This window comes from Neophocaena asiaeorientalis, unplaced genomic scaffold (assembly GCF_003031525.2).
Source record: "Neophocaena asiaeorientalis asiaeorientalis breed wild unplaced genomic scaffold, Neophocaena_asiaeorientalis_V1.1 scaffold130, whole genome shotgun sequence".
NCBI classification, from domain to species: Eukaryota; Metazoa; Chordata; class Mammalia; order Artiodactyla; family Phocoenidae; genus Neophocaena; species Neophocaena asiaeorientalis.
Window position 1 is genome coordinate 14,111,500 of NW_020173397.1, and position 12,385 is coordinate 14,123,884.

Consider the following 12,385-nt stretch of genomic DNA (forward strand, 5'->3'; position numbering starts at 1 on the left):
AATTAGAAGCTGGGTCTGGTGCCTGCGGGCTGCCCCAGGCTGCCGAGGAAAGATCCACCGAGGATGTACATGCCTGTCCTCATTGGCACTTTCCAAAATGCAGTGAGGAATCCTGCTGCCTAGCTGATCCTGGCTAATGCTTAGACTGTGGGCGTGGGGTTCCTTATGTATCTCCGAGGTTTTTGTGTTTTTTTAAGGCACCCGGATAATCTGTACTGTGGACATTACAGAGTCCGGCACTGCTCGGGCAGTTTGAGAGGAAGTCAGTGTAGCCAGAGGTAGGAAGCAGGAGATGGGTCACCGTCTTCATCTCCTTAATCTCATAAGGTAGTTAATTGACTTTTGTTTAAATGCAAGGGTGTAATTGTTTACTTTTCTGACCAGCATGGCTGAGTGCCCTCCTAGAATGGCCCAGGGTTTGGAGTCAAGAGAACCTCTATTTACCAGAACCGGATGGACTGTTCGTCCCCTGGTTGTTTTGTTCGCCGGTGTCGTTTTTTTGTATCAGAAGAGTGCTACCTCAGGAAAACAAGCTGATAATCGATGTTTGGTTTAAGCAGAACAACACAAGTGTTCCCGGCCAGGTTTGGCGGCAAGACGGGGTGTGCCCCGCCCTGCTCCCTCCCGCCGCTCCGATACACCTGGGCGGCGGGGCCCGGCCATGCCCTCTCCGATGCTGGAGAAGCTCTCTGGATGCTCAGGGCCGTATGTGGGTCATGAGACACTGCAGAAGTATTTGGGGAAATCCAGGGGCTTTCTGGTCAGGCTGTGCTCTCCCTTCCTTGAGTGTTACCGATGGAGCCAGTTCACCCAGATTCCTGAGATCTTTTGGCTCAGTGAGGCTTCAGCACACGGGGGTTGGAAGCCCGTGCGCACGCTTCGCAGTGCGCCCAGATGCCCGCCCCTGAGGGCAGTCACTTCTCTCCATCAGTAGAGACCTGAGTAGTGCCTCGGTGGGAAATGTCGTTGCCGTTTGACACCCGTTGGTTAGATTTTTCCTGGGTTGAGGCATCTGGTGTGGGTCTCTGCTGCTGAGTTAAGAGACAGCTCACCTAAGACGTTCACCTCCTGAGTCATAGCCCCTTCTCACTGCGGGGTCATGGGTGCTTGGGGAAGAAATGGGAGCACTTGCTCATTTGGGGGTGCGGTGGGACTGGCTTCTGGGAGCTCTGGGCCCCCCTTTCACCAGTTAGCAATGGCCCGTCAGCGTCTGCATGCACGTGGGCGTGCACGTCCGTGGTACGTCTCGGCTTCCCGGGATTGTCTCTGGGGACCGCGTGGCGATGGTCGTAGGCGGGGCCGTGGGTGGGGGACGCTCTGAACCGCTGGCTTCGTCTCTTTAGGGACCTCAATCGGAATCGGATTCGGCTCATCGAGGGCCTGACGTTCCAAGGGCTCGACAGTTTGGAGGTGCTGAGGCTCCAGCGAAACAACATCAGCAGGCTGACGGACGGCGCCTTCTGGGGTCTGGCCAGGATGCAGGCGCTGTGAGTGCGGGCCAGGCGCCGGGGATTCTTGCAGGCGCTGAGGGACCACTTAGGACCTCGGCCGGACCCAGCCCCTGCCCTTTGGGACTTCAGCTGGGCGCCACTCAGTGTCTCTGGGGACTTCGCCAAACCTCAGGGTGTTTTTCTTGCAGGTTAAGAAAATCTCTTGGGGGGAGTTTCATTGGATTCAGTGAAGCGAGTTGGTTCGTGAGGTTGGAAGAGGGGCTGTTTTGCTGGGGCTGCTTCCCCTCCCCGTTTCCCCTCCCCTTGTTAACCCAGCACAAGTGCACCTGCCCGACGCACAATACCAAAACGTCGGAGTTTGGAGCAGAGAAAGGTTTATTGCGGGGCCCTGCAAGGAGACGGATGGCTCGTGCCCCCAAAACCCCGAACTCCCCAGAGGGTTTCAGCAAAGCATTTTTAAAGGCCAGGTGAGGCAGGGGCGTGGCTGGTTGTTGCAGACTTCTTGGTGTAGGAATCCTTTGTCCTTGCAGCTGACGGTGTAGGTCAGGTCCCGATGTTCCTGTAAACCTCCAACCGGACAAATGTTAGTCGCTGTTCTGCAACTTTTTATCTCTATGTGAACAGAAAAGTGTTAACACCTTTAAAGGTCAGAGCCTTGGAAATGGGCTACCCTGTATATTTCACGCTACAGGCAAGATTCTTAACTGGAAGCAAAAGCAATAGAAGGCGAAGGTTAAAGTAAAAGAGGCATCTGACGTGGAGTCAGATTTGTTCTTCCCTATTAGACCCCCACCCTGTCGCCTTGGCGGACAGTGGGCTCCCTTCCCACATCCTCTCCTGTCTCCCGCACGCCGCAGGAAGTTCCCTCTCTCCTCACTTTGGGTTTGACCGTCTTTCTTGATGTGCAGGTGGGCCAAAAATGTATAGTTCATCCTGAGAGATTCATTTATGTTCTGTGAACTAATCAAGCCACTCGCTGCAGATGTTCCACTTTTATCGAGGGAGCGCTCGCTTCAGCCAGATGTGGACAATCACGGGGCTTGCCTGCCTGTGGAGGGATGGAAAAGCATCCGGAGAAGGGCAGACGAGGCAGTTACCAAGCTTCAGCTTTTCAACATTTACATTTATTTATTTTTAATCAAAAGAAACGTTTACTCGTAGTTGAGCAAAATCAAATTGTAAAGAAAAGTAGTTGTTGCCCCCCACCAGCCCCAGCTGCCGTTCTCTCTTTCCCCCAGTTCCACCCCCATGAGGCGAGCAGTCACTTCCAATCATTCTCTTTTTGGGGTTTTCTATTTGTAGTGGTAGCTTCCAAGTTAATACACTTATACCACTATCTTGATGTGTCACCGTGAGATTTCTTGCTTTATGGTCAACGATTTAGCTTGCTGAGGACACCCCCCTGCCCTTCCAGTCTCTACAAGTTTCATCACTCCGTTTATGCCTTTTATCAGTTATCTTTGCAACTGATACAAAAAACAAAAACTCCAGGTCCAGTTCCATCAACCCTCTGAGCCGTCCTCATTATCGGGAGCATCTCTCGATTTGCACACCGTCACACACACACATACCACGCGCACACACACACACACACACACACACACACACACTTCGTAAAATGACATCCTTAACACTGCTGTTTTCTTCTCCCTCTCTTCGTTGTTCACCTTTGTGTGGCTCTGCCTCTGTTTTTACATATTCGAGCACGCTTCTCCTTGACATTCTTAAAACTGTCATTTTGGACTTTGGAACCCAGGTGGTCGTGAGCTGGGAGGGCCGGGAGTCAGAATTCTCAGAAGAACATGGAGTCCCTAGCACATGACATTTGGGTTTTACGGTGAACAAATTCATACCAATTGGGGGGTGAAGAAAGAGCTGCCTTAGAGGTTATTTATAAATTAAGGGCTAACCTTTTGAGCAGAGGCAGAAAAAGGACGATGGATAAAAGTGAAACCTGGTTGCCTGAAGCCCTTGTAATACTGAACGTGGAGCAGCATTTGAAGGAGTAGCTTCTGTTCAAGAGGCCAGTCCCGTGGGGCGGGGTTGTCTGTGGCCGGGCTGTGCGGCGTCAAGAAGCAGGATGGCAGTAACGTCCTTACGTAATTTAGCAGGAGCTCAGTTCTCAGCCCGATGCCGAGTCGCTGACCTGCGTTCTCTTCCTTCTTAGCACAGCCCTATGGAGTCGCTACTTCTTGGGTGTCTCCGCTTTATGGTTGTTCAGGCTCCTTCAACCAGCCAGGTGGCAGAATTGAGAATTAAATCCCAGTAGTTTGACCCCAGAGCTCAAACCGCGTTTCTTGGCGCAGTGATCCAGAGCCCAGGCTTGGTTAGCGAGGCCCGGGTTTGAATTCTGGCTGAGCTGGGAATGAGTGTTAGGCAGGTTCCCTAGCTTCTCCAGCCTCAGTCTTCTCATCTGCAAGATGGGGATCGTGAGGAGAGCTTCCTCCTCATCTCTCTCCTTTCTCTTCCTGGAGTGGGCTTTGCCTTCTGCTCGGAACTCCTCTGCCCGTGTGTGTGCTGGTTCGCTTGTACTCGGCTGATAAGGTTGCTTCTAGGAGCTTCCCCTTGGCCTCTGAGCTCTCTCAGTCGGCCTGGGTCCTCACCGCCATCTGCGTTGCTTTGAGTGTCTTCTCCTGCCCCCCGGACAGGTGTGCACACACACATGTAGGTGCACACACCCCCCTCACCAATCTCTCCAGCAGTGCTGTCGGATCCTGGGTGATGCCGGGGAGCCGCTCCTTCACCGTGGGTTGGGTGGGTGCATGAGCCCCCGGGGGTCCACGCTCACCCCGCGCACGTGGCCGTCATTGCAGGCACCTGGAGTACAACAGCCTGGCGGAGGTGAACAGCGGCTCACTCTACGGCCTCACGGCCCTGCACCAGCTCCACCTTGGCAACAACTCCATCTCCCGGATCCACCGTGACGGCTGGAGCTTCTGCCAGAAGCTGCATGAGCTGTGAGTGTCTCCTGGCTCCGCAGGTGCTTTGTGGACACGGCCCGGAGGTGGCTCCTCCAGAGCCCGGGGAACTCTGGGCCGCGCATCCCACGGCACGGCGGGCTTGGGAGTTCGGGGGCCTGTTGCGGAGGGAGGAAAGAGCCCCCAGCAGGCAGGCCCGGAACGGGACCCCGACGCCCCGCGGATCGCAGCCACTGGGGCCCAGCTCATCTCCACTCTGCCCCACTTCACATTAGCAGGGGCTGCTGTCGAAGGGTGGCTGTTCTGAGAGCCTCTGTCTACGAATGGCTCCACCACGTAACACGTGCTTCTCTCACGAGAGGGGCTCCGGGCGGGCCTCGGCGACACTGCATGTTCGGTTCCAGACCACCTCAGTAAAGCAAGTCGCACACTTTTTGGCTTCCCAGTGCATAGAAAAGTATCTTTATGCTATACTGTGGCCTGTTAAGTGTGTAGCAGCATTACGTCTTAAAAAATGATGTACAGATCTTAATTAAAAAAATACATCATTGCTAGAAAATGCTGGCCATCATCTTACTACACAGGGTTGCCAAAACCTTCAATTTGGTTAAAAAAAAAAAAGCAATATCTACAAAGCGCAACATAGCAAAGCGCACTAAAACGAGGTGTGCCTGTATTGGGGCTCAAACACGGAAAGGACAGTGAACCCGAGGGACGGCGACACACTGACAGTGGGAGAATTTCTACGTGCGTGTAGTTTCTGTCATGTGGTTTCTGTCGTCCTTCCCCTGACAAGTGGCCCAGGCACCTGGCTCCTTCCCCTCCCCAGCTTTGGGTCCCTTGGCCTGGTGGCGAGGCTCCCGTGCAGACGGGAATGTGTGCTTATACTTCACGTAAAGAGATTTCCCCCACGGGGCTCCAGGCTGGGACTCGGAACCCCTGAGCTGGCACCCAGGGTCCCTGACACCCGCAGTGACAGGCTCTCTCCTGGGTGGGGGAGGGGCTGGGGCCTGGGCTATCCTGCCGTGTCCTGGTGGGTCATTGATCATAAAAGCAGCATTTCCTGGGACTTGGTGGACACAGTCATGTCCCTTTGTTTTAATCCCACGTCTAGAAGATTGGGGTTTTTGGAGGAAAAAAAGTAGCTCCTCAACATGGTTTTCATCTCAACTTAATATGTTCAAGGTTGTTCAATTCTGGTGTAGTCCAGTATGTTTCTTTATTTTTTTATTTAAGACAGTTTGGGTGGGTTTTCTTTTTTCTAGGCTTGACTGTAGGGAAAGACTCACCCACTGAGGTGAATCATTACAAGTGCCAACCCCAAGCCTGTCTTTCTTGTCTGTCTCTTGCCCTCAGCAGGCAAACTTAAGGGGATGTTTAAACCTACTGCTGGGTCTTGCAGCTAGTGTTTTTATCTATTTGTCCACGTTCTTCCCCTCCACCAGCTCCCCTCCTTCTTCCCCCCTCTCCCTTCCCCACCCACCCCACTCTGACCTGGAGTTTATATTTCAGTGAGTCCATCATTACCTAATGCAGAAATCAATAGTCCCACCTCTTTCCTGTAGCTGGCTTTCCTTGGATTGTGTGTGTATGTGTGTGTGTGTGTGTGTGTGTGTGTTAACCCTTTGGGTTTAGCTTCCTGACCCTTCCAGGCAGTGCACCTGCACGGTATTCTCATGTGGAATGGGATGCCTTCTGAAAGACTCTTCCCTCAGGCCCTGACCCCGCTAGGGAACTCCCAGGACCCATGGTTTTCCGCTGTCCAGGCCTGGGAGCCACAGGGAAGCGGGAGAGGTCTTCTCAGCCCCCGGGGGGGCCGTACTTGCACAGGCTCTGAATCGCAGAGGGTGTGTGCGCCCTGGTGCTGAGGCAGCGGTGAGGGGCACACTCCCTGTGCCCCCTCCGGCTGCTTTCTGTGCCCTTCCAAAGGGGCAGAGAAGGTCACGGGAGTGTCCCCTGACCAGCCTAGCATTTTGCCTGACACCCAGGTAACCTTGGAGCCAGATTTAGAGTTGCTTTCCACGTGTGTGTCCCACCCCTCCTTTAAACTAAATTCTTTAATTGCAGGTGAGGATGTAATTTTGATCTCCTGCCAGGTCTCTGCAACTGACAGGCACCATGACTTATTTTTCCAGGAGACAAAAACTGTCACTCCCTGCTACCTTTAAAAACTTGCTAATCTTCTCCGAATTTATTTTCCTTCCTCCTGCCCCAGCCCAGAGATTCCATTTTTTGAGGATAGATGACTAATATGCTAAGTAACCAACCCAGGGCTATGTCAGAGACGCAGGGACTGTGCTGGGAGGAAAGAAAGATTGATTCTGATGCTCAGGGAAGGTGTGTGATTTGGAGGTGTGTTCCTTACTTACGGTAGGGGGATCATGCTAAGAGGCTGGCTTGGGTGAGGGCGAGGTAGCCCGGATGGGAGACTCTGGTCCCCCGGGTGCTGCCCAGGTGAGGCCTGCAGTTCAGTGAGGAAGGCTTGTTCCAGGCAGTGGCTGGTGGTGCCCTCTGCTGGCCGATGCTGGGAGGCTGTCCGGCTCCCTTGCTCGCTATGAGAACCCGCTGGCGTCCTGTCCAGAGTCTCAGGCCACAGCCGTGAGAGATCTGTCATGGCCTGAATCAGGACCAGCCGTGGACACCAGGTGCATGCAGGGCTTGGAGCCTTGTGCTTCTTTGTTGTGTGACCCTGTGCTGTGTAGTGCTCACAGTTTACAGCCCTCCTTCCAGGAGTCAAAATGTATGGGTATCAAGCCCTGGTGGGTTTCTAGCCGTGAGACCATTTTGCCCTTGGGATCCTCGTGGGCGTATCCCTTCCCACTGGGACCCAGGTGACTGGCCGACCGTGGCTGTACGTTCGGGAGAAGAGAGGGAGGGCAGTGCCGTGCAACCTGATTGTGATGTTTGCTTTCCGCTCCCCTTCCTCAGGATTCTGTCCTTCAATAACCTGACCCGGCTGGACGCGGAGAGCCTGGCTGACCTGAGTAGCTTGAGCGTCCTGCGCCTCAGCCACAATTCCATCAGTCACATTGCGGAGGGCGCCTTCCGGGGACTCAAAAGCCTGCGTGTCTTGTACGTCTTTCCCCGTTGGGCTGGTGGGAGAGCAGAAGAGAGCACACCGGCTGCTTCACTGCATTCCCTTCTCATTGGTCTTGAGTCAGAATTAGATCCAAAGCTGACCTGCGATGTGTGCCAGACTCTCAAAGTTTCATGTAATAAATCGAAAAAGAGCTAGTTGAGCAGAAAAGTGTCCCTCGTTCCCCCCGGGGTGGTGCCTAGAGGGATGACGACTCAAAGAAAACTGTCATCACCACGCACTGGTTCCTGCAGTGCGCTTGGCGGGACGTGGGGTCCGGCAGTGGGAAAGGTTCCCCAGGCTGCGCGCTGCCGCCCGCAGGTCAGCAGCCTTGGGGCCGTCTTTCCCATCCTGAGCCTTCCCGCTGCGACTTGCATGTTTCAGTCCTGAGTATCTCTATCTGAGCCACAGGGCAGTCCTGAGGCTCGTGTCTTGGGCTAGCGTCTCAACTTCTTCAGCATATAGCCTGCCTCCAGGACGCCCGTTTCCAGAAGAGGTGATGAGGGAACCCCGTGTCTCTCCCGGAGCCTTTTTAGGGTCATTTAACACAATGGAGATGATCATGTCATTTCACTCGAAGTTCCCCGTGAGGTGGAGGGAGTTGCCAGGAGTCGCTGCAGGGTGCTTTTCTGGGACTTAAAATTTTCTGGGCTTTCGAGAACTTCCAGGCAACAGAACAAGAAGCCATAAAGCGGGGGTTGGGGACGGTGGGAGCGGCATCTGGATTTCAACAGGCAGTGGCCGTGGGGTCTGAGGCCTCCCTCCCAGCTGTGCCCCCTGCAGAAAGAGCGGCCTATTCCAGCATGACGGGGAGGAAGGCCTTTGCACTTGCGCTTGGCAGAGGCGGCAGAGAAGGCTTTCGTGCCAGGCCGTCGTGGAGGAGTGAGAAAGAGCCCGGACGCCAGGCTGCTCAAGCCGAGGTCAGCCTCGGAGCCATGGCAGTGCTGAATGACAAGGCCGGGACGTTCAGACTGAGGAGGCCAGAGAAGTGAGAAAAAACTTTGGCAACCGGGCTTGGAGCAGGGAGACAGGCATACAGAGCAGCAGCCCCGGGTCCCGGGTGTTTCAGGACCAAGATAATGGGAGGAACCTGATGAAAGGAGGAGGCCCTTCCAGCCTCAGGATCTCGGCTCTGAGCTTCCGCTTGTAAAGTAAAGGTCAGAATGAGCATTTCTCTCCAAGGTACGAGCTCCCCTCCCCGCTGGCGCTCACGGGAGCCGAGAGCAGCATCCTTTCTGGTCCTGGCCCGCGTCTGCTGAGGCTCAGGAGGCGAAGGTGTGGCGGAGCTCGTGGAAAGTTGGAGCGGGCCAGCCCAGGGCAGCACGGGGGCCTGGTTGCCAGGTGGGGTGTGTTGCCCGCTGGGGTGACCTGCCCTTGGAAGCTGGGGGAGGAAGCTGAGTCATTGGCCTTGTGATTTGCGTTGTTGGCGGAGACTGGGCCGAAAAGTTGGCCTGGTCCTCTGGACTTGGCAGTTGGGTCACCAGTCTGACTCAGCACCCAGATGTCGTCCCTGGCTGGGAGTCAGCACCTGTGCAGGCCCTGGGGGGAGACGGGCTCTGGGCGCCAAACCCACTAGGGAGGGCCCTGTGCCGCGGCCTCTTTCTTCCCCGTCCTTTCCTCCATGTGCCTTCTGCAGTTTCTCGGTTAAGTCCGGGAAAGGGACCCTGGCTGGGGTGAAAGCAGGTGGGAACCTTAGGGAACCTTTCGGACTCATTTTCAGAGCAGTGGACAGAAGTCCGCTCTTTGGGGGCAGAACCCAAAGCAGGCTTTCCGCTGGGGCCTGGCATGTGCCCACTGGGGAGCAGCACATGCAGCTGGGGAGCTGCCAGTCCAAGGCCTCCGTCAGCTGTGTTGCGAGGCTGAGAAAGCCAGTTCTCACGGCAGGGTGGCTGAGTGGTCATGCCCCTAATCTTTTTTTTTAATTAATTAATTTATTTTTATTATTTTTGGCTGTGTTGGGTCTTCATTGCTGCACATGGGCTTTCTCTAGTTGGGGCGAGCAGGGGCTACTCTTTGTGGCGGTGCGCGGTCTTCTCATTGTGGTGGCTTCTCTTGTGGAGCACGGGCTCTAGGCGTGCAGGCTTCAGTAGTTGTGGCACGTAGTCTCAGTAGTTGTGGCTTGCGGGCTCTAGAGCGCAGGCTTACTAGTTGTGGTGCACGGGCTTAGTTGCTCCGCACCATGTGGGATCTTCCCGGACCAGGGCTCAAACCCGTGTCCCCTGTATAGGCAGGTGGATTCTTAACCACTGCGCCACCAGGGAAGCCCACACCTCTAATCTTCACTGGATGTTCCGTTTGGGCACCTAGAACACACTGAGATGTTTCGAGCTTCTTCAAGGTGGCAGAATGGGTGTGAGTCTCTCTTCCTGCCACAGACTGAATGGTGAGCTTTCTGTCTGTCTCCTCCCCAGGGACCTGGACCACAACGAGATTTCGGGGACAATCGAGGACACCAGTGGTGCTTTCACAGGGCTTGACAGCCTCAGCAAGCTGTGAGTATCTGGGCGTCGGAAGATCCGTGGGGCTGGTGCATGGAGACGGCTCCACGGGCCCCTACACCCTGTGTTCTGCGCCCGCCCCTGGGAGCGTTGGCACATTTATCTTCTTTTGTTTGGGAAGGAAAGTCTGAATAGGGGGGCAGAAGGCATCCCACCTTCTCCCTGACCCGCCGCCTCATCGCTGCCCTGGGTGTTGGTTTCTTTGGGGCTAGAGGGCTGGTGTTTGGAGGCCCGTTGGGTCTTTTCTCCCATTCAATTCTTGACTGATGTGAAAACAGCCAACTTTTTTGTTGTTCTTTGCTCAAAGGAGTCTTGCCCTCTTACTGAATTTCTAGAAATTCTAAACGTCTAAAGCCAAGTAACTCTTGATGGTTTTGAGTTTTCGGGCAGTCTTTTTTGTTGTCAATCATAATCGTAAATGGAAACAATCATTACCGTACAGTAGGTGTTTTTTATTCAAGGTTTCTGGTGTTTGGGGTTTGTTCTTCTAAGCTCCTAGAATTTGCGAGGCGTGTGTGTGCGCGTGTGTGTATATGTGTGCGTGCGTGTGCACGCGTGGGTGCGTGCGTGTGTGACGTCTGTCTCAGGAGGCCAGGCCGTGTTACGCGTCCTTTCTACTGCAGATGAGGAAACACAGGGGAAGGGATTTTGCCCAAGATCACACAGCCGGTGGGCGGCAGGCCTGGGACTCACCTGTGTGGCCCCGAAGCCTTGTGCCTCCCCTAGTCCTACCCTCTTTCTGCATCTCCCCAGCACTCTACAGATGCCTCCCAAGGAACATATAGGCATGGGGGTGGGAGCTGTTATCACTGTTCACTAGCTGCTGTGGGGGAGGGATTGGAGGAGGACAAGACAGAAGACGGCCCCCACTCCGTCTCCCCCAGCCTGTTGTGGTGACGGCGAGCCGAGCAGAGCACGAGGATAAAGTAAATATTTTGAAAGCAGCAGTGGAGGGCGAGGCTCCGGGAAAGCCTGTGGTGGGAGGGTCTTTCTGAAGAGTTAACGTTTCTAATTTGTTTTGAAAAGTGAGGTTTTTCACGCGTTTGCTAGTCTGGGAGTTGTACGCGTCAGCCGTTTTGGCTGTCTGACGATTCGTTCTCTTCTTGAGGCTCCTGCGTTCTGATAGTAGGTCACGAGTGCCTGTCGGCCTTCTTTTTCTCCCCTAGAAGAATGCTCCTTTCTCCCCCACCTCCTGGACCCTTTACCCAGCAGGCTTGGGAAGAGCCAGGACAGCACGACGGGGTGGGACAGAGGCCTCTCGTTGACCAGAGGAGCCTCAAGCTGGGGATGCGGCTGCGGGGATGGTGGAGCCGGGGCGCTGGGCGCCTGAGCAGCCATTCAACACAAGCCTTCTCTGCGGGGCCTGTCCCGGCGGTGGAACCTGGAGCCGGTTCTTGGGTGTCACGGCTTCCAGGAGGCTCTTCCCTGCCAGCTGGGGGCGGTGACCCTTGAGAGCACTAGGGCTTCCGGTTCTGCAAAAGCCGTTCGCTGTCCATAGCCTAGAGCCGCCTTCCTAATCACCTGCTGTCTGTTCCCCAGCATGTTCTCCTACTGGACTAGGGTAACAGTCCAGCGTTTGACCCACTGGACTGGGGTAACAGTCCTGTGTAAAGTCCCAAGAAGGCAACCCTTGCTTGCACTGAGCCGCTTGACGTGGGTGTTTGGAAGCAGTGGGTTCACGGTGACACTGTAAAATAGTGTCCAGTCTCCTCCCACGCAGCCCCACTGATCAGGATCTTGGGCCTGGAGGCTCTTGTATCCTTTTCCAAAAAAAACGGGGAGATGCACACAACTGGGGGAAATCGGGACAGTGACAGTGGTTCCTTAATATGATTAAATATATGCGGTCATTTACTTAGGTGCCATGGTGTTGGGGTCGTGTTGCAAAAGATTTAAAAAAAAAAAAAAGAATCCTCTTCTTGGATAAAAAAAGAAAACTATGTGATAGATATTCCCAGTGGTCCAGCCCGGGTTGGGAGTGAGGAGTGGGCAGAGACGAAACAGGACTGGCACCATCAGGTGACAGTCGTAGCTGTGTGGAGGGCACGTGGGGCTCACGACACCCTCCCGTCTGCCTACGCGGGTGTGTGAAATCTTCCGCATTAAGAGGGGAAAAGGAAGGCCCGTGCTTTCCTGTGATCCGGGTGCACAGCTCCGGTTACAAAGCACTGTGAGTGGGCCATGGAGGCTCTTCCTGCCTCATGAGGTGTGCCTGGCCCTTGGGGACGCTGGGCTTCTGGTTCCACATAAACCAGTCTGTGTGCAGCCTGGAGCCGCCTTCCTAACTGCTAACGGTGTTGAGTCAACGTTTGTTGAATGAAGCGGGGAGGAACCCGTGCTGGTCTCTCCAGAGCAATGCGCGGACGCTCCGCGGCGTGGCTGTGCCACCGAGAGGCCCTGTTGAAGCGGCCTGGTGGTGAGTCTGTCGGACCCATGAGAAAT

General features: G+C 54.8%; 1 protein-coding gene across 1 annotated transcript in view; it reads left to right on the forward strand.

Annotated features, from left to right (window-relative positions):
* LRIG1 (leucine rich repeats and immunoglobulin like domains 1) overlaps window positions 1–12,385 on the forward strand; it is a gene marked incomplete at its 5' end in the record, with an annotated part of 119,192 nt that overhangs the window by 83,106 nt on the left and 23,701 nt on the right. Inside the window, 4 exons of the mRNA XM_024747059.1 lie at window positions 1,344–1,487; window positions 4,265–4,408; window positions 7,298–7,441; window positions 9,857–9,937. Of these exons, the coding sequence (XP_024602827.1) occupies window positions 1,344–1,487; window positions 4,265–4,408; window positions 7,298–7,441; window positions 9,857–9,937 (513 nt within the window). The remainder of the gene's footprint in view (window positions 1–1,343; window positions 1,488–4,264; window positions 4,409–7,297; window positions 7,442–9,856; window positions 9,938–12,385) is intronic.